This window comes from Thalassophryne amazonica, chromosome 16, assembly GCF_902500255.1.
Source record: "Thalassophryne amazonica chromosome 16, fThaAma1.1, whole genome shotgun sequence".
NCBI lineage: Eukaryota > Metazoa > Chordata > Actinopteri > Batrachoidiformes > Batrachoididae > Thalassophryne > Thalassophryne amazonica.
The window spans coordinates 37,820,462-37,842,331 of NC_047118.1; the positions used below are offsets into that span (position 1 = coordinate 37,820,462).

The following is a 21,870-nucleotide window of genomic DNA, read 5'->3' on the forward strand; positions in this document are numbered from 1 at the left end:
CTGTTAAGGGATCAAAAATGAATTGGACTATTGACTGCTGACTGTATGTTATTCCCCTCATGATTTAACTGTCAAGTCCGCAAGAGCGTTGATTCCCCCTCAGTCAGTTAAATCAATCTTTAATTGAATGGAAAGAGCACAGCACAGTCTGGTAAATCTAAGTAATCCTGCATGAAGGAGACAAGGAAGGGAAGCCACAAAGTCACTCACATACAATTTTGAAGATGTAATAAAGCTTCACTGGCTGGCTGAAAAGACAATCCATAAAAAAATAAAATAAAATAATGCAATGCTAAAATACCCTCAGCCGTAAGACAGAATGTGATCTTTTGACCTCTTAAAATAGGTCAAGGTTAACCATCTTTGAACTTGTCCAATGTCTGTGTCCCAAGAAAGCTCCTTGTGAATTTGAAGACGTTGGCAGTAATAGGACTGGACTTATGCTGAGCACAGACAGACAGACGGACGGATGGAAGGGCCTTCGCAATACCCGAAGGCCATATTTTGGCCTTGGATAAAAATGACAGAGTATCAAGGAGAAAGACATTTTCTATAATCACTATATTCAATGTGTGCCTTCTGGCAAACTTCATGTTTTCTTTTTGTCCACAACAACGGCCCAAATGAATCTTCAGAAAACTATCTACTTGACCATGACAACATTTCTTCAATCGAATCTTCAAGTTTGTTCACTCACTGATCTTATTTCCACCACATGTGGCCATTGTACCAGAACAAAGAATTTGAGGGCCCTATCTTCCCCAAGGCCTGCACAGTGCTAGATCTAACCTGACACTTGTTTTTTTCTCACACTGTGGATGTGTTTTTGAACAGCAGCTGTACTTGTGCTCATATGAACACACATGGGCCTGTTGGTCTAAAAATGTGTCATGGTCTGGTGCCGTGGAAGGAGGAAGGACATAGACAAGCAAAAACCTTGTTTAAAGCAGAGTACAGAGTTTTCAATATTCAGACATGCTTTACACACTGTGCTTTAACACATAACAAAACTGAAGTGAATCCAAGAATACAATAATTAAACACCATAAAAGTAAACACTAATGGGGGGGGGGGGGGGGGGGGGGGCTTCCCTCTTTCTGGGTTTTTTTCTGTTCTCCCACTTTTATAAACACCACAGTGATTTGGACACACTTCAAATTCACTTCAGCTTTGTACTGCAGATTATTCAGACAAGGCCCTGAATTTTGCATTAAAAAAAGAGAGTTGTCAAGCTACATACAGAGCATTTGGAAAGTATTCACAGCACTTCACTTTTTCCAAATTTTATGTTACAGCCTTATTCCAAAATGGATGAAAATCACCCCCCTCCCCCTCAAAATTCTACCCAATACCCCATGATGACAATGTGAAAGGTTTTTTTTATAGATTTTTGCAAATGTATTAAAAATATAAAAAGTATTCACAGTCTTTGCCATGAAGCTCCAAATTGAGCTCCTTGCTCAAAATTCTACACACAATACCCCATAATGACATTGTGATTTTTTTTATTTTTTACAAATTTATTAAAAATATAAATAAAAAAAACTAAGAAATCACATGTATATAAATATTCACAGTCTTTGCCATGACACTCAAAATTGAGCTTTAGTGCATCCTGTTTCCACTGATCATCCTTGAGATGTTCCTACAGCTTCACTGGAGTCCACCTGGGGTAAATTCAGTTGGTTGGACATGATTTAGAAAGGCACACACCTGTCTACATATAAGGTCACACATTTGACAGTGGATGTCAGAGCACAAACCAAGCATGAAGTCAAGGGAATTGTCTGTAGACCTCAGAGACAGGATTGCCTCAAGGTACAAATCTGGGGAAGGGTACAGAAACATTTCTGCTGCTTTGAAGGTCCCAGTGAACACAGTGGCTTCCATTATCTGTAAATGGAAGAAGTTTAGATCCACCAGGAATCTTCCTAGAGCTGGCCGCCCATCTAAACTGAGTGATGGGGAGAATGACCTTAGTCAGGGAGATGACCAAGAACCTGATGGTCACTCTGTCAGAGCTCCAGCATTCCTCTGTGGAGAGAGGAGAACCTTCCAGAAGGACAACCATCTCTGCAGCAATCCACCAATCAGGCCTGTATGGTAGAGTGGCCAGACTAAAGCCACCTCCTGAGTAAAAGGAACATGGCAGCCCATCTGGAGTTTGCCAAAAGGCACCTGAAGGACTCTGAGACCATGAGAAACAAAATTCTCTGGTCTGATGAGACAAAGATTGAACTCTTTGGCATGAATGCCAGGAGTCATGTTTGGAGGAAACCAGGCACCATCCCAACAGCGAAGCATGGTGGTGGCAGAATCATGCTGTGGGGATGTTTTTTCAGCAACAGGAACTGGGAAACTAGTCAGGATGGAAGGAAAGATGAATGCAGCAATGCACAGAGACATCCTGGATGAAAACCTGCTCCAGAGCGCTCTTGACCTCAGACCGCGGGACGACTGTTCATCTTTCAGCAGGACAATGAATAAGCACACAGCCAAGATATCAAAGGAGTGACTTCAGGGCAACTCTGTGAATGTCCTTGCGTGGCCCAACCAGAGCCCAGACCGGAATATTGGGCAGATATTGGGCACATATTGCGGCATTTTGGGATTACCTTTCACTGATATGCTGATGATACTCAGTTATATATGCCGATAACTGCTGGTAATCTCATCCACATAAAATCCTTAGAAGATTGCCCTGTATCAGTGAAAAGCTTCCTACTTTTAAACTCTGATAAGGTTCTCGGTGCAGTGAGACATCAGCATCAATTTGACCAGCTAACGCTTAGCCTCGGCTCATGTGTCATACATCACACTGACAAATGAGGAACCTTGGGGTACTTTTTGATCCTACATTGTCCTTTGACCTCCACATTACAGAAATTATGAGGACTGCTTTCTTTCACCTGCAAAATATAGCAAAGGTTTGTCCCATCCTGCCAATGGCTGATGCTGAGACCCGATTCATGCGTTTGTCTCTTCAAGATTGGACTACTGCAATGTTCTATTTTCTGGTTTACCGCAGTCCAGCATTGGGGGTCTCCAACTGGTTCAAAATGCTGCTGTCAGACCTCTGACACGAATCAGAAAGTTTGACCACATTACACCCATTTTGGCATCTCTTCACTAGCTTCCTGTCCCTGTGAGATCAGATTTTAAGGTTCTGCTACTAGCCTATAAAATAGTTCATGGACTGACACCTCCCTACTTAGCTGACCTAATTAAACCCTACGTACTGGCTCGGGCTCTGCGTTCTCAGGGTGTAGGACTTCTTTGTGTCCCTTGGGTGAATAAAAAGTCTGCAGATCATAGAGCTTTCTCTTATCGTGCCCCTGTTCTGTGGAATGGTCTCCCTGCATCAATAAAACAGTCACATTCTGTAGAGACTTTCAAGTCCAGACTTAAGACACACTTATTTTCTCTTTTGTATGGCTGGCATACTGGCATAGTATGTTGCTATGATTTTTACTCTTTTAAATTCATTTTATTAGGAAACGGAGCGTGCCGCGGCCTCAACTTTATCTAAATTCTGGGTCTTTTAGTGAAGCTTAGGGCTAGTGGCTGGCGATCACCTTAGTATTTCTTCTGTTTTTGTTGTTGCGCAATGCTGACAAATTATACTGTATTATGCCTGATTCTGTTTTTTCCCTCTGTCTTTTTGAGGTGTGGCTCCATCCAGAGATGGGTGTGGTGTCTGTTTCTGTAACCCTCCTGTCCTGTGCACCGGCAACATTTCCTGTATATTTGTTTTGTGAATTCTTTTGTAAATTGTGTCTGTAGCATGGCCCAAGCAGAGGGTCACCCCTTTGAGTCTGGTCTGCTTGAGGTTTCTTCCTCAAATCATCAGAGGGAGTTTTTTCCTTACCACTGTCACCTCTGTGCTCCCTCTGGGGGTTGGTAAGGTTAGACCTTACTTGTGTGAAGCACCTGTGTTGTGATTTGGTGCTATATACATGAAAATAAATTGAAAAATTGAAAAACTGAATTTGACTGAACATCTCTGGACAGATCTTAAAATGGCTATGCACTGATGCTCCCCATCCAACCTGATGGAGCTTGAGAGATGCTGCAAAGAAGAATGGGTGAAACTTCCCAAAGACAGGTGCACCAAGTTTGTGGCATCACATTCAAGAAGACTTCAGGCTGTAATTGCTGCCAAAGGTGCATGAACAAAGTATTGAGCAAAGGGTGTGAATACTTACATACCTGTCATTTTTTTTTTGTTTTTTATTTTTAATAAATTTGCTAAAATTTCTGAAAACTTTTTTCATGTTGTCATTATGGGGTGTTGTGAGTAGACCTTTGAGGGAAAAAATTAATTTACTCCATTTAGGAATAAGGCTGTAACATAACAAAATGTGGAAAAAGCAAAGTGCTGTGAATACTTTCTGGATGCATTGTTGAATATCAATGACAAGAAATGTAGAACAGCAAAATTTATGGACTGAGCAAAAAGTTTGGTTCCAGACATTCTCAAAACAGCAGTCATGCAAAGCCACATGGGAACTTTCCGAGCTTGGCATGCACTGCAGCCATGACAGCAACCAATGAGCTCTGTGTGACAGTGAATGAGGAGAAAGCAGAGTGTTATTTATCATCAGCCAACATTCACCTGGAGACTCATGGAGCCCAGAGACATTGTCATAGAAAGAGGCTCTCTGAAACGTCTGAATGTCTACAGCAACAACAGAGAGACACACATACACACACACAGAGACACACACAGATATCATACACATGGATATCACACACACACACAAACAAGTGCTTATTAGTTGCTCTCAAGTTAGTATCGCTTCTTTTACTGCAGCACTGTATGCAAAAAAACTCCACATCATAGCTGATCATTAATCAGGACTGAGGTTAACCCTAAACAGTTTCCATAACCTTTGTTTCAGTTTTTAAAAAAATAATAATAATAATAATGTTTATGGGTCATTGCATCTGTTCGAAAGATTGAGGGTGTGTACTTAATCCGTCATTCAGCTTTGAGGAGAAACGCTTCTGTCTGCAGTTTTTGTCTCACTTACCGTTTGTGTTATTGCTGGCAGAATTCTTTCACTTTAAGGAACTCATGACTCATGCTGGACCAAACCCAGACAGGATTTGTGATAGAGGAGACGAGGTATTTCCCTTTTCATCAAACATAAAACTTTTCAACAAAAGAAAGCTTTTAAAAGCCTCACTTTTCCCATCTCTCACAAGAAGGCCGTGTGCAGACCTTCTCCACAGACAAGATAAACGCACAACTACACAGTGATTAAACCTCATTTTGAAGCCTGTCAGCTGTATAAGAGTTGAAAGATTCACCATCTTTCCACAGCTCAGCCACAAACTTGTCCGTTGACTGGTGCAGCAGTGTGGCCACGTTGTCATTCAGAGGGTCCATATTCTTCATGAGCCATTCGTCAGCTTTGTAGTCCACCTGCAGACACACAACCATTCCTCAGTGTTATCAGAGCTGCTGTGGAAAGAAAAGCTGACTCATATTTCAGTTTCCACAATAAATCTCTCATGCAGCATTTAGACATTTTTACCATAACAGCAGCTTTTAAGGTGGTTTAAGATGGTGTCACGCACTGATAGCAGGACAATACAAGATTGTTCCACCTGTTATAGTTTGCCTGAGACTCAACAGCAGGCCCTAATGCAGGATTGTCAAACAACCCCCCCCAACCACAGCCCATACTGACATAATGTCAACAGTGAACACAAACACCACAAAAAACAAAAGAATACCATACACATTGTAAAATAAAAAGTAAAACTCATGTGAGCAGTGACTTACATATTAAAATGTGATGCATAAATAATATTTTTTAACTTTTGCAGCCTAGAGAAGCAATCAAACACCACTTGGTAAAAATCAGACATTTGATTGACATGTCACGTTGATAAGTACTTCTTATGCATTCAATGTTTTGACTATGTTACAATCCATCATTATTTCAATATAGTTTTTCACATTATTTATAAAAATACACACACACACACACACACACACACACACACACACACACACACACACACACACACACACACACACACACACACACACACACACACACACACACACACACACACACACACACACACACAGATGCTGTAACTTCCATGGGAAAAGACTTTATCATGATGCTGGCCCCTTTTGCGTTAACCCTCTGGGGCCAACACATCATATACGACGGCTAAGACCAAGCTTTATTAAATTATAAATAACTTTTGAATGATATGAGATAGAAATTTACTCTTTTTTTGCTGAAAAGTTAACTCCACGGACTTTTGAGCCAGCCATTGGCCATCTTTGTACTCCTCATAGAAGCTGTGTGATGACGTGCGCAATGTGAGTGTCCGATCAGAATTGGTTCACCATCACATGGTTTTCCAAAATCCAGTCGTAGGGCAGATTTACCTCACGTGAAAAGTCAAAGATCATTTTCAGGAGTGATATGTTACTAGTTGGCCCGTTTGAATAGCCCCCTGGGTGCTCCAATGAGTACATACTATTAGTACATACTCAGTGTGCCCTGCGCCATTACACACAGCGATCAGTGAAAACAGAAGCATACGGAGAGCCTCTGATGACAATCTCACGTGCTTAAACAAAGAGGGTGTAACTATCAGGATTGCTCCACTAGTTTGCATGTGAATGTTACTGGATAACTCTGTTGCTTTCTCGGCGTAAAGCACTGTTTACCACATCAATGGACAACAAAACGCATAGACCATTTTGTATGTACTGTTCAAAATGTGCATTTGTGTTTATTGTTTGAACCTTTTTGTTGTACAGTCTTTCACACAAGACCTCAAATTTCCTTCATAAAGTGTCAAAACAGTTGTTTATTATAGTTTGCTGTGTGTTTTGAATAAATGTGTGTGGAAAATTATTTTTCGCTTTATTTTTTCCTTGCCTGTTTTTGATTGTACCTTTATTACACTTATAAAACACAACAACAAATTATATATTCTGAAAGCACAGGCTGTCCTGAAAAAAAGAGACAAACTTGATTGTGGGATGCAGGGAGAGCTGTTAACAGCAATAACAAAACATTTATGCCAGGCGAGTGAACTGTCCAAAAAACTCACTCTCATGGATTTCTTTCCCCCTTTTCTCACTTCCCGCAGAATCATTTTGCTTCATCCTGACATCAAAGTTGTCACCATTAAAATGCTGATATGTGAGATGATATGAAGGGGATGTGGGGCCCAACGAAATCTGTCTCTGTATTCAGTCCCGGGCCCCATTTCGGTTACATTACCTGCTTACCGCTAGTCAAGCCACAGGGTTGGCTACTGAGGAAATGCTGCTGGATTTGACATTCTAACATTTTTTCTGAAGGTTTTTGCCTTATATCAGAGGTCACCAACATTGCTCCTGGAGATCACTCACTCTGCATGTTTTTTCAACTCTCCAAGCTCCGCCCACTTCTAATTAACAAACTGAGAAGAGCTCAGCCAATCAAATGCCAGAATTGATGAATCAGGTAAAAATGGAAAAGTAGCTCAAGTTTTTCCTTCTGCACTGTGATATTGCAGAACTGTGCAGAAAAAAAAGTTTTCCAAACCAGGTAAATTTTTCCTGTAGTGAAAGCCAGCCTATGGTAGAAGCCACAACCCAAACAGATTTTTGGACTGGTTGTACAATGTAGACTTTATTGCCAAATTATTCACTTTGTATAACATAAAAACCCATTTCCCTTCTGCATTATAACACCATTTACCGAAAGACAGACTCATCTTTTTTTCTTTTTTTTTTTTGCATTCTGTTCATCTCTTATTACACCTGTGCACAGTGATACCCAATGTGGAGGTATTGTTTTTGGTCCTGTGGATCCATCAGATTTGAGTAAAAACAGTTGGCGGTTTTTATCCAATTTTGACCAAATCACTTGAAATCAAACTCACAGACCAAGGTCAAAATATGAGGTCAATGCTTATACACCAGGGACATTTATAATGGCCATTCCAAGGAATTAGCTTAAGATACACTTCTGGTTATGATTAAACACTAATATGAAGTCATATCACCTTTCTACTGGTCACACGTCCTTTGACCTTGAGAGGCCCAAACTGGCTCCAAATAGTTGAACTCAAACCATTTGTTGTCACTATCGATTAAACATGGGAGAAGGGTTTTGTTAAAGTGATTCAGCTTTGGTTTGTCAAGATGACACACAACCATTTATTGTGGTATCACTGAATCACAAAGAAATGATTTGTATTACTTGGTGCGGGTACTGCACTCTTTGAGTATCCTTTCTTGTAGAGTTTATGTGTTTAATGGAACAATGGTCTTTTAACAGGAATCAAACCTCAGATACAAGAAAAATAAAAAATGTCCAGTTGGATCAGCCTGAAATCGACTCTCTCGTCTACAGATACAGAGCAACCAGCAATATTATCAGGGACAACGGCCAAAACAGCCATTTTCAGTAATGGTCAGGAAAAATGTGCAAATGGATCAAATCAAAACTCCAGGTCTTAGAGTAAGTTAAGCCTGAAATCTGCTCTCCAGCCCCAGTGTGTCATCTCAGTACTGGGTGGAATTTGTGGGTTTTGGCCATTACCATTGTAATGTTTCAATTTCTGTCAAAATTTTCCATCTGTGCCATGCCAAACATTTGATGCCAAAAATAAAACTATACCATCAATGGTGCTACAGATGACTGTGCAAAGTCCATGGAAGCTTGGACAAACAGAATATGGTGCAGTATGCACAGATTATTATTATTTTTAGCTGGATTGTTGAGTACACATGTCACTTCTACTTGGTGTAACTCAACTGGTTTAGTAGATGCTGAATTTGCTGTGTAGGATTATACATGAAGTGTACTAATTAGAGGTAACAGCAATGATAGACCTCGACCATCTGAAGTTAAAATTAGGAACACCCTGATTTGATCAGATCTATTGAGTATTGGCCCAGTAAAGGTATTTTTGTTTGATCATATCAGTTTAATTAAACTGGATTAAAAAAGAATCATGAAATAAGTAGGTGTGTTTCCTCTGCTTTGCTTTATAAGCTCGGTGTCAGTGCGCCAAGCAGACGCCTGCCTGCTGCTTCACTAAATTGCCATGGTACATGTTTTAAGAGTAATTTAATGCTTAGAGCTGCCATGGTTTAAAAAAACATATTTGACATTGGGTAAAATACACACCAACTCCATTTCTGATGGATGGCGAGTGTGATTTGCCTTTCCTAATGGCCAATCAAGTAGTGATTTCACCAAAAAAATGAATGTTTTTCCTCATCATCATCTAACTCCTGCTTACACAGACAGTACACAGGTGGGGAGCCAGAGAGGTAGTAAAAGTCTAGTTCTGAATATATTTTAAAAACTTTTTCTATACATAAAACAACAACATGGCCTAATATCTATCATCTGTGGTGAAAATCTTGTCAAAATCCATGCAGTAGTTTTGATGTAATCCTATTAACAGACAGACAAATGATGTTATTACGGCCTTGGCGGACGTGATAATAATGAATGTATTTTTAACAACTAGTTTTACTACTACAATTCTACACTAAGCGGAATTGTTCACACACACACACACACTATATATATATATATATATATATATATATATATATATATATATATATATATATATATATATATATATATATATATATATATATATATATATATATATATATATATATATATATATATATATATATATGAGTCTGTTTAGTGGGCAGCACAGTGGTTTAGTGGTTAGCACTGTTGCCTGACAGCGAGAAGGTCATGGGATCGATTCCCACTTGTGGCCTTTCTGTGTGGAATTTGCCTTTTCTCCCCATGTTTGTGTGGGTTCTCTTCGGGTGCTCCGGCTTCCTCCCACATCCAAAGACATGCAGGTTAGGTGGATTGGAAACTTTAAATTGTCCATAGGTGTGTGTACAGGTGTGGATGTGTTTGTTTGTCTATATGTGGCCCTGTTTGTCTATATGTGGCTGGTATCCTGTCCTGGGTGTACCCCGCCTCGCGCTCTATGACTGATGGGATAGGCTCCAGCCCCCCAGGACCCTTGATTGGACTAAGCAGTTGAAGATGAGAGTGTGTGTGTGTGTGTGTGTGTGTAGTTACAAAAAAAAAAAATAGATGAATACGAACATTAAGAAGCAGCTTCGATTGAAGGTATTTTTTCTTGGTGCATAGTGGAGCTGTTAAGGTGACAACCATGTACAATGGTTTGCCTTTATTTTGCCTGCATTCTACTCTGTTCAACTGTAATATCAGGAAAATACAAGTATCAGATTGGGACTTTGTATTGGCAGATATTCAATATTAAATGACTCAAATCAGAATTGGGGAAGACAACTCCCCAGTTAAAATTAATTAATCATATTGTTTGTGCCCGTGAGACAAGATCAAGCTGCTGGTTTGTGCTGTTTCTCTTTCTCTGTGACATCATAATGGCTTTGTTCATTCCTCAAACATTTACAATGAGACAATGAGAGTATTATAAGAGGAACAATAGATGTAATGGATGCAGTCAGTATCCTGAAATGTAAGATCTCCATGTGGATTGTATCAGAGCACTGGAAAATACGAACTCACAGTTTGCACTGAATTTCCTGTCTATAAGATCATACCTTCAATCCAAGATTTATATGAAGTTCAAATTTAATACTGGCTGTAGTGCTGAAAACAGGATTTATTTTCAAATCTGGTTGGCTGTCTGTTTTTTCTTCACCTGTAGGCTCAGGTCCAAGACAGATGTTTAGGGATGGCTGACTGATAACCATTCACCGTGTTCAACACACACAGGTGCAAGAAATAAATGAAGAGGCAGGGAAATCTAATTAAACCATCACTCTGAAGATGACCAACAAATGTCCTCTCTGGAATGTTTTGGAGTATCATTTTCTCTTTACAGATGGCAGACCACCATTATGCCAAAATTGTGCACCACGCAGTCGATCTCACACCAATGCGAACCAGATGTGGGTTTCCTCCAGCAGCGTTGAGACAACTGGGCTATTGTTTTGAGGCAATGACCTGATTAACTACGCCCTCAGAGAAGCTCAGTCTGCTGCCACAGGACAGAAACGGAGCTGCTGCATAAAGAAAAGATAAAGGTCACGGATTAATTAGAGGCTATAAAGATGGATATGAGTGAACGTAGTAATTCTAAAAAACAAAACAAAACAAACAAAAAATAACAAAGAGAATGATATTTTAAGATATCCAGGATTTCAAGATATAGGAGATGTGGTAGTAAGTCCAATAAGCGAGGCATTATTAACATATTAACATATTTTCCAGATTGTAACATGCATTTGGTTTTGTTTGCTTGTTTGTTTTTGGGTGTGTGTGTGTGTATGTGTGTGTTTTGTTATGTTACTAGTTTGGGAGATCCTCCAACTTATGTGTGAAAAAAAAATACTGCATTGTCATCTATGGTCACAAGATGACACTGTTTACATGTGTGACAAGCTGCTCCTGTCTTCCAAATAAGGTAGTGTGATTCACACAACATAACAGAATGTGCTGCTAATGCACCAAAACAACTGGATACTAATTACCATGAAAGAATAAGGAGAAGAAGAAAAAGCAGAAGAAGAAGAAGAAGAAGAAGCTCTTGTCTTGGAGAATGTGTACATTTAATAAATCATGCTCTCAAACTGAAAGATCGCATTCTTGACTAAAAAAGAGGGACTATAACTGTTATACTACTACACTTTTTGGACTATGTGAGACAAGAACAGCAATAAGTATTACAGCTAGACTAAGATAAGGCTATTATGTTTTATAAATGTCTTCAAAAAAGAGTTTTCAAATGTTCAATTACATTGGGATTGCATGTTCAGTGGCCTCAAGAAGTAGTTTAGTCTGAGTCTTTTGTGCCTGGTACAATAACATTAATTAGCCAGTTAACTTCTGCTCACTGATGCGGTGTCTGCATTATAAATAAATAATGCATCAATTAAATTAATGTCGCTTCTTGTTGTATGAATCAGTACCATTAGGTTTTAAAAACACATGCAACCTATAGACTAGTGCAACTTGTAGTACAGAAAATATGATAATATAGCCTTACTGGTTGCAGATATGCAGGCAGTGTGTTTATTAGAATACAGTGACATTTCATGATTGCTTTATTGATGTCATCATGATGTCACTTTTACCAGATTGTCGTTGTAGCAAGGAAGATTGTTTCTTTGTTGATTCCCAGGTGGGATGGTGGACCCAGAGATGACTGAACAGGCCCAGTCTTGATGTGCACTGATTCTGACGGATGTTGCATGTGGTTGTTGCAGGAAGCATCTACCGGTCAGGATCTTTTTTCTTCTTTCTCCTCTGTGTGATTCATCTGCATTTTTGTGGATCATTGCTTGCATGTTCTTCCCAAGATTTCCTGTCGATGGAGTAGCTCTTCATGTTGTGCTTCAGGAGGTTCTTGGAGCATTTCGTGCCCTCCTCTGGACCATTTTCTTTCGCTCAGCTGGGAGTAGACAAGCTGCTTGTGAAGTCGGCTTTCATCCATCCTAACGACGTGACCCACCCACCAAATCTGGTTATTGATGATGACACACTCAATGCTCTGGAGCTTGGCCTTAACCAGGATGCTGATGTTGGTATGGTAGTCTTTCCACCTGTTACAGAGGATACTCCTCAAGCAGTGTTGGTGGAATTGGCTAAGAGTGTTCAGGTGGTAGTGGTAGGTGGTCCAGGTTCCATATCTATACAGCAGGGTTGGCACTGTAACGACTTTGTAGATGAGGATTTTCATCTCATGTTGAAGATCTCTGTTGTTGAAAACACCGTGCAAAGCCGGCCAAAGGCAGTTCTTGCACACTTAAGTTGGTGCTGAATCTCATAGTCGATTGGCATTTGATGACACATGGCTGCAAAGGTACGGAAAGTGGGCCACTTTCTTCAGGACCTGTTTGTGCAGTCTCACAGCAGGAAGCTTTGGATTGACCATGTTGGGTGGAAGGTGATGCAGAATCTGCGTCTTCTTCAGGCTGATATGAAGACCAAGCTTTCGAGAATTTTCTAAACTATACCAGATAATGACAAAAGCTTAGCTGTTTGGCTTTGGTTCATCTCTCTCTATTGATTATGGAGATATCCTGGAAAATAAGTTTTTTTTTTTTTTTTTTTTTTTGGTCTATATTTTTGATGACCTTGATGAACCCTGACCAGTCTGATTCAAAAGTTCCTGTGCTTGACACACTCACCAAAGGAATATTCCCACCAAGTTTGGTGAAAATTTGCTCTTGTGTTTCCAAATTATTTTCACACACACACACACACACACACACACACACACACACACACACACACACACACACACACACACACACACACACACACACACACACACACACACACACACACACACACAAGTGGTTACAATATCATACTGCACCACTGGTACAGAGTATACCAAGGGCATCAGGACGAACGTTTTGTTATACTTACAATATTTTTTTTAATTTTAAGATCATATCAGCCAAAGAGAAAGATGTGCTGTGTTTTACTGAAGGTTGAATGATGAAATGAGGATGTGATTGGTTAGAAGGGACCTGAGGAACGTACCCTCCCTGCGTAGTGGATGATACAGAAGTCAGCTTTATCTTTGAGCTGCCGTGGTTTCTGAAACTTGGTGTGTGTGCCCTGTTCCTGCAGAACCTTGTCCACAAAGGTCTTGTCTGTGGCCTTGGGAAACCAGCACTCCTCATCCAGCAGAGCCAGAATTCCAGGAGGGTTATTCTGCAGGAACGAGAGCAATGAAGACATTTAATCACACGGAAATATTAAAATGCAGACCCGCAATCTCAGGTTGTAGACGAGAGAGAGCAATAACAGACCGGCCTCTCGATGAGGTCGATGCAGGGCTGCAGGTCGAGGCCAAAGTCGATGAAGCTCCACTCGATGCCCTCCCTCTGGTACTCCTCTTGCTCCAGGATGAACATGGTGTGGTTGAAGAGCTGCTGCAGCTTCTCATTGGTGTAGTTGATGCAAAGCTGCTCAAAAGAGTTCAGCTAAAAGGAATGAGGAAAACAGAGGTCGCTTGTTAAAAAGTTATTGTGTAGTGTTTTCTTACTGATTAATGTAAGATAATAAAAACACTGAAAATAATGACAGTTTTTTTTAAGCACAATGATTCAGATCAATCCATATGATGTTTATGTCAGCCGGACCCAGCGCCACGAGGGGGCGTTTGGGGGCGACGCCCCCTCACGTCATCAACCTCGCCCCCTCGGATGTGAGAGTTATCAAAAATAAAAATAAAAAAGAAAGAAAAAGAAATACTGGAAAATATAGCGCCTCGCAATTTCGCAGATTTTTTTAGTCAAATTTTGCATGCTTTTTTTTACAGCGCATTGTGCTCTGCGTCCTCATCAAGCAGGCCGGAGTTCTGTCGAGATGACGGGACACCTGTTGCGGCACCGCAAAGGGAGAGTAAGCGCCTTGTGTTCTGCGTGTCTGTTTATAAGTATCTTCTCGCCCAGAAGAAAAAAGAGCGCCAACAACTACCCATAACTGTGTTCTTCACTCGGAAAAAGACACCTGCAGCGAGGCCTTCAGCGGAGCGGCGCCACAACGAAGAGGCGCAATCAGAGGAACTGTGAAATACTGGTCAGTCACTATTAATAATTTCTTATGTGTCCAACCTCGTAGGTTGATTGTTAAAATTAAATTCGTTACTTCTAAAAGCCACTATAATTATTTATAGGAAAACGTTCTATTTTTATTTCTCAAACAAATGTTTGGGCCTGAAAACAGGTTGGTCTTATTTTTCTACTAAGGTTTGAACTTTGAGAGTGTTTACACACTTGAGAAAAGTGAGAAAATGTTCATGCCTGTTTGAGAAAAGTGTATAAAGTGTGTATAGTGAGGGGTTTTACAGCCTTAAAACGTCTATAATAATTGTAAAAAATAACGCTGTCTACTTCGCGGATTTCGCCTATTGCGGGTTATTTTTAGAACGTAACTCCCGCAATAAACGAGGGACCACTGTACATCTACATGAAAGGTTTATCTTTGACCCATTTGTGACTGTCATGCCCAATTGCGCTGTGTTTGCGCTTGTGATGGAGGGCTGTATGTGGGGTTAATCTACTGTCTCGTGTCGTTTCTCAGATCAGTTGTTGGTTTGGTTTTGTGGTACGCAGGAGATCACTTGACCAAGGGTCTATACATTCAAATAATAATTAAAAAAAATACTGTCATCACTCTTTACTCTTAGTCAGTCTCTTACAACGATGTAGCCTAAATACACGGGCTTTCTAGGAGCGCACCCAATTTATTACGCACGCTCAAAGGCACGTACCCTCCGGTGCGCACTTTTTTTTTTTTCTGGGGGGTGGCGATTCCATCCCCTGTGCTAAACTCATCGCCCCCTTAATATTTTTTTTCTTGCGCTGGGCCTGATGTCAGCAGTTTACGTATTAGCACTTTGATTTCCACATATTGTATAAACCAATATAAAATGATTTGCACCTCAAAGATCTCAAAACCAGCTATATCCAGGATGCCAATGAAAGACGCTCCCTGGCGTTTGGTCCTGTCGAGGGCCTTGTTGATCCTGTGAACGAGCCAGCGGAACAGCCGCTCATATGTTGCCTTGGCCAAGGCTTCAACAGCAAAGTCAGCCTGGAGAAAATAAAATACCATCAGAGACACAATTAATTATACACAGATCATTTATTACAAGTGCATATATCATATACAAATCATATTTTTCATAAGTTATATTTCTGGAATATTATAAATTTTTCAGTGTACACTATGGTCCTGGTGAGCTGTTCTATGACCTTTAAACTGCAATGTGGACTGTAACTACGAAGAATACCATTTATTTATTTTTTTTAAAGAACATTTTTCCCCCAAAGTTTGATATGAAGTAATTGTTATTAATCATTTGACAGGTGAAACTCGAAGAGCATTCATGCAGTAAAGGACTGAATCTATCAGCCAATGATGATGTACCTTCAATTTCAATTTATTTTATTTGAAGAGCACCAAATCACAGCAAAGATGCTCAAGGTGCTTCACACAAGTAAGGTCTAACCTTAACAACCCCCCTGAGCAAGCACACAGGTGACAGTGGTAAGGAAAAACTCCTTCAACTGATAATGAGGAAGAAATGTCAAGCAGACCAGACTCAGAGGGGTGACCCACTGCTTAGAGCCATTCTAACACAAAGTTACCTTAAACTGCATTTTTTTTTCTCTCAGAAATTTTCCTCTTTATCAAGACCCTCCTTAAAATATTATGGCATTTATTCCAGTCTAAGATCAATATTTCACTTGAATTTTTAATGTCTGGCCTAATGTCTGGCCATTGGTTTAAGCACCCTAGAATTTGGATAAGACTGTAGTGTTCGTAAAACAGCACCATAATGACATGTAGGTCCAAATATATATATATATATATATATATATATATATTTTATATAATATATATTATTATATATTATATATATATTATATATAATATACTCAACAAAAATATAAACGCAACACTTTTGGTTTTGCTCCCATTTTGTATGAGATGAACTCAAAGATCTAAAACTTTTTCCACATACACAATATCACCATTTCCCTCAAATATTGTTCACAAACCAGTCTAAATCTGTGATAGTGAGCACTTCTCCTTTGCTGAGATAATCCATCCCACCTCACAGGTGTGCCATATCAAGATGCTGATTACACACCATGATTAGTGCACAGGTGTGCTTTAGACTGTCCACAATAAAAGGCCACTCTGAAAGGTGCAGTTTCATCACACAGCACAATGCCACAGATGTCGCAAGATTTGAGGGAGCGTGCAATTGGCATGCTGACAGCAGGAATGTCAACCAGAGCTGTTGCTCGTGTATTGAATGTTCATTTCTCTACCATAAGCCATCTTCAAAGGCGTTTCAGAGAATTTGGCAGTACATCCAACCAGCCTCACAACCGCAGACCACGTGTAACCACACCAGCCCAGGACCTTCACATCCAGCATGTTCACCTCCAAGATCGTCTGAGACCAGCCACTCGGACAGCTGCTGAAACAATCGGTTTGCATAACCAAAGAATTTCTGCACAAACTGTCAGAAACCATCTCAGGGAAGCTCATCTGCATGCTCGTCATCCTCATCGGGGTCTCGACCTGACTCCAGTTCGTCGTCGTAACCGACTTGAGTGGGCAAATGCTCACATTCGCTGGCGTTCGGCACGTTGGAGAGGTGTTCTCTTCAACTCTATGCGAAGGAGATGTGTTGCAGTGCATGAGGCAAATGGTGGTCACACCAGATACTGACTGGTATCCCCCCTCAATAAAACAAAACTGCACCTTTCAGAGTGGCCTTTTATTGTGGACAGTCTAAGGCACACCTGTGCACTAATCATGGTGTCTAATCAGCATCTTGATATGGCACACCTGTGAGGTGGGATAGATTATCTCAGCAAAGGAGAAGTGCTCACTATCACAGATTTAGACTGGTTTGTGAACAATATTTGAGGGAAATGGTGATATTGTGTATGTGGAAAAAGTTTTAGATCTTTGAGTTCATCTCATACAAAATGGGAGCAAAACCAAAAGTGTTGCGTTTATATTTTTGTTGAGTGTATATAAGTTGGAATGAAGGGTAAAATGTAAGGAAAAAAAGGATGTGAAGATTTGCCATTTCAACCCTATATTTAATTAAAACAGCACAAAGACGTAAATGTTGAAACTGAGGAATTTTAATTTATTTATTTTATTGAATGAGAATTTTTAATTTGATGCCAGCAACATATATCAAAAAGGTTGGTACAGGTGCATTTTGGGAGGGGCAACAATGTGCGTAAGTATCAAGTGCCTAACATTCTTTGTTACTGAGTGATTATGTTGCTGGAACCTCAGTTTCCCAGGAGACTTCCCAAGGGATTAATAAAGTTCTATCACATCTAATCTAATCTAATTTTATTACGTTTTTAACAAGTTGGTTCATAATCATGTGAGTTCCTGTGGTCAAGCCAACACACACATGCAAGTGGACACATTGTATGAAGTCTGTGATGGAGGAAAATTCAACAAATATGAAATGTAGATAACATCTAAGCCTTCACAGGCTTGGCTATAACCTGACCTGTTCTTTGGTCTGTGCCTTCTGGACATAGTCTCGTCCCACTTTGATCCTAGGTGTGAGGATGGCTCGAGTGAACTCCATCACATTCATTCCAAGCAGGTGACACAGCTTCTGTGCCGCTGAGTGAAGAATAAATGGAATTAATGTAGACCTCATCACAAACTCACAAAGTAACATTAAGTTTGACAAAATGCAGGGTTGTATGTGCAAAAGCACTGGTCCAAGTTCAAAGTTGGGGTCAAATATCGGCATATACACGTTTGCCTGTTGACTTTTTTGGCTATGATAAAAATCCCACATCAGTCAAAAACTTTGTATAAATTAAGCTCTCAAAGTCTAGAGTGATATATTTAAAAAGTCCGACATATTAAATATTTCATTACAAATTTAATTTGCTTTAATACAGAAATGGTAACGTGTGGCTGAAACTATGAAGGTTCCAGATTTTGTAAGCATTCAACATGTTCCTAAGAAATCATGTTTTCACAGTGAATACTAATACTAATACTGATACTAATTAGGGATGGCATCACATCAGTTTTTCATGTCCAACACGACACTGATACTGGAACCTTTAGTATCTGCTGAAACCAATCAGATACCACTTTCCCTGTCTTAACACAACTCAGCTGTTACATACGTTTATCTGGACATCCTTTGTTAACCTAGCACCTAACAAAACATCAAGTCAAATTGTGAAACAAATATTCCCAAACGGAAAATGCCCACAGCCCACAACACCATCCAGATATGCAACAGAATCCAGATCGGACTGGTTATTTATTTATTCTGATATCAGATCCAGTAATTTTGGCCAATATCAGATTAATACCATTCTAAAATATCACATCAGCACATCCCTAATAAATTTTACAAACAACTTTTGATTTAAATAATATTGATTACTTTTCGTAATTCTGTGTTGAATATCGTTTTTCATTTAGTTCGGGTAACAAGTGTAAATGTCATGCTAATAAAGCAGACTGAAATGAATCAAAAACTGCTTCCATGTACAGTGTATTTATGGACACGCACAAAGTTTCGATTTTACCTGAGATGAAGTCCAATAATATGTGCAGATAGTCGGCTTTAACTTCATCGCAATTAAATCAAAAGTGGGTGAACAGTGCTAAAGTGCATGTGGACCATCACAACTGCGTTTGTTGATTCATAGTTTGTCCAACTGCTTATGGCCCTGAACTACAGTAGATCAGACACAAAAGTGACGAAAGTGTTGTAATGCCTACGAAATTCTTACATTTAAGATCTGCACTACTGATTATAATAAGGTGTTACAGAAAACTAAAATAACATTCATGTCCAAATACACACAGTACGGGCTGAACTGCACATCTAATCTAAGGCTGGTTTTCTCCACTCGGTTTCGCAGTATTTTCTGCATTTATGTTGACCGCATGCCGGCTGTTTACCCGTGTTCTCTGGCATGGATGCCTGATCAGTATTCCTCTCCTTCTTAAACATGATGTTTCCAAACTGCAGCACCGCAGAAACCACCTTCAACATGCCTGGCATGCACGGAACAGGAAGAGGAGAGAGGAGATGTGCACGTAATTATCTTAAGACAGACAGAGAGAAAGCATCCTGTGCGTTAGGGGCACATCTGGATTTAGTACTCACAGACGATTTCATCGTGGGAGAAACTCATGATGTGCATGGCCTCCATGGTCTCCTGGAAGTTCTCTTTGTCCTGCTGGCCGGGGATGGGAATGTGACCGTTGGAGAGGAAGCGGTAGTTGTTAAAGCCTTCAAGGAGCAGGTCCGCTACAGATGGACAGAACAGAAGAGGGAGGTTGTCATGGCATGGTTCACAAGTAAACAATTGCCCTTCCAAAAAAAAAAAAAAAAAAAGTATCCACGTTTACTAGTAGTATACCACTTTTAAACTAAAAATAAGCGAGTACACATTCAGTTTACTTACATACTTAGGTTTGAAAAAACTAAACTTTAAGTATGCTTTTTTTGTAAGTTTGGTTAAACTTGTGCCACATTTGGCCGGAATTACATCAATTTTCACCATATCTGCATCAGCCAAGGTCCACCAAGTTGTACCTGGTCCCGTTGTGGTGTGAATGACTGTGTGCTCACCTCAATAATCCACTTTGTTTTTAATGCTGTTCTGATTTTTCTGTTTCCTGTTTCTTCAGCTTAGTTAAAAACTTTGTAAAAACCTTGTAACTGTTAGAATGGCCTAACCAGTGGGTCGCCCTTCTGAGTCTGGTCTGCTTGAGGTTTCTTCCTCAACATCATTAGAGGGAGTTTTTCCTTACCACTGTCGCCTGTGTGTTTGCTCTAGGGTTGGTACTAGATCAATTGTTCTAGACTGTATTTATAAATGGACTGCATTGATATAGCGCTTTTCCATCTGCATCAAACGCTCAAAGCACTTTACAAATAATGCTTCACATTCACCCCGATGTGCTGCCATTCAAGGTGCTCACTACACACCGGGAGCAACTAGGGGATTAAAGACCTTGCCCAAGGGCCCTTAGTGATTTTCCAGTCAGGGTGAGATTTGAACCAAGGATCTTCTGGTCTTAAACCCAACGCCTTAACCACTAGACCATCACCTCCCCATGAGTAAGGTTAGATCTTACTCATGTGAAGCACCTTGAGGCAGCTTTGTTGTGATTTGGCGCTGTATAAATGAAATAAATTGAACTGATGGAAAACTCATCCAGGTGTGAGTGCTACGATACTCACTTCTGAGATGCTCTCCAGCCCCAGCCAGCAGCCTGTAGAAAATGTGGAAGGTCCTCTCATCTTTGGCCTGTCGAATTGCCCTCGACTTCTCCAGAAGATCTGAGAGCACAAGGCTAAGGACTGACCACAAAATTGCAACACTGGAAACAAACACTGTCAAGTTCTATAAAACTCTGGCTCAAAAAATTACTTAGTGAGTAATTTCTTCACTGTTTTTTACAAGTTCTGCAACAAAAACAATGTATCCCCAGGAGTCTAACATCATTATTGTCTTCATAGCCACAATTAAACACGAACTTTAATTCTTTATCACTGTGTTTTGCAGTTCAAGAAAACATTGAAATAGCATTTTGTGGCATAAAATGCAGGGAGTGGTACCCTTATAAAATGCCTTTGACAATTTTGAAACAATTCTTTGTCCTTCTAGTTGTAAGTCTGACGCCAAAGTAAAGGATACAGGTTTCAATATTGGCCCCAACAATGTAGCCTGCGACATCAAAGTTGACTCTAATAAACTTCCCCTGCAGAAAAATGGTTATGTTTAAAACAGTAACTCATTCATTAGATGAAAAAAAAAAAAAATCAAATAATGCTGCTACTATGAGAGCTGCCATATAATGACAGATGTGACACTTCTTGGGCCAGCTTCAGTGTGTGATGAGCTTGTGTAGGGTCTGAGTCTTCTCTCGTTACAAACAATTATATTCTCATTTCTATTTAATTTGTTTGTTTTTTTTTGGGGGGGGGGGGGGGGGGGGGTTGAGATGGGATCCACAGTGTTGTTTGTGCTGCAAAACATTTCCTGAAGAAACAGCTTCATTTAGTGTTTCACATCTTTCAAAACAGCAACTCATGTTTCTGAAACAATTATTTGATTCAGTGTCAGGTTTTGAAAAAAATTAGCATTTTTGATACATGTTTCAGTCACTGTTTTGAACAACTCAAAACAGTGAATCATATTTTGAAGCAAGTGTTCCATTCACTGTTTAGAGTATTCAAGAAAAGTGAAGCAGTCAGTACAGTTTTTATTTCTAGCATTAAAAACAATAAATCATTGTCTGAAGG

General features: G+C 39.9%; 1 protein-coding gene across 1 annotated transcript in view; it reads right to left on the minus strand.

The window, feature by feature from the left end:
* LOC117528469 (myosin-10-like) overlaps positions 1-21,870 on the minus strand; it is a 157,257-nt gene that overhangs the window by 31,367 nt on the left and 104,020 nt on the right. The window contains 10 exon segments of the mRNA XM_034191105.1: positions 4,616-4,678; positions 5,314-5,428; positions 13,560-13,733; positions 13,832-14,005; positions 15,468-15,620; positions 18,085-18,203; positions 19,515-19,610; positions 19,723-19,866; positions 20,806-20,904; positions 21,263-21,326. Of these exon segments, the coding sequence (XP_034046996.1) occupies positions 4,616-4,678; positions 5,314-5,428; positions 13,560-13,733; positions 13,832-14,005; positions 15,468-15,620; positions 18,085-18,203; positions 19,515-19,610; positions 19,723-19,866; positions 20,806-20,904; positions 21,263-21,326 (1,201 nt within the window).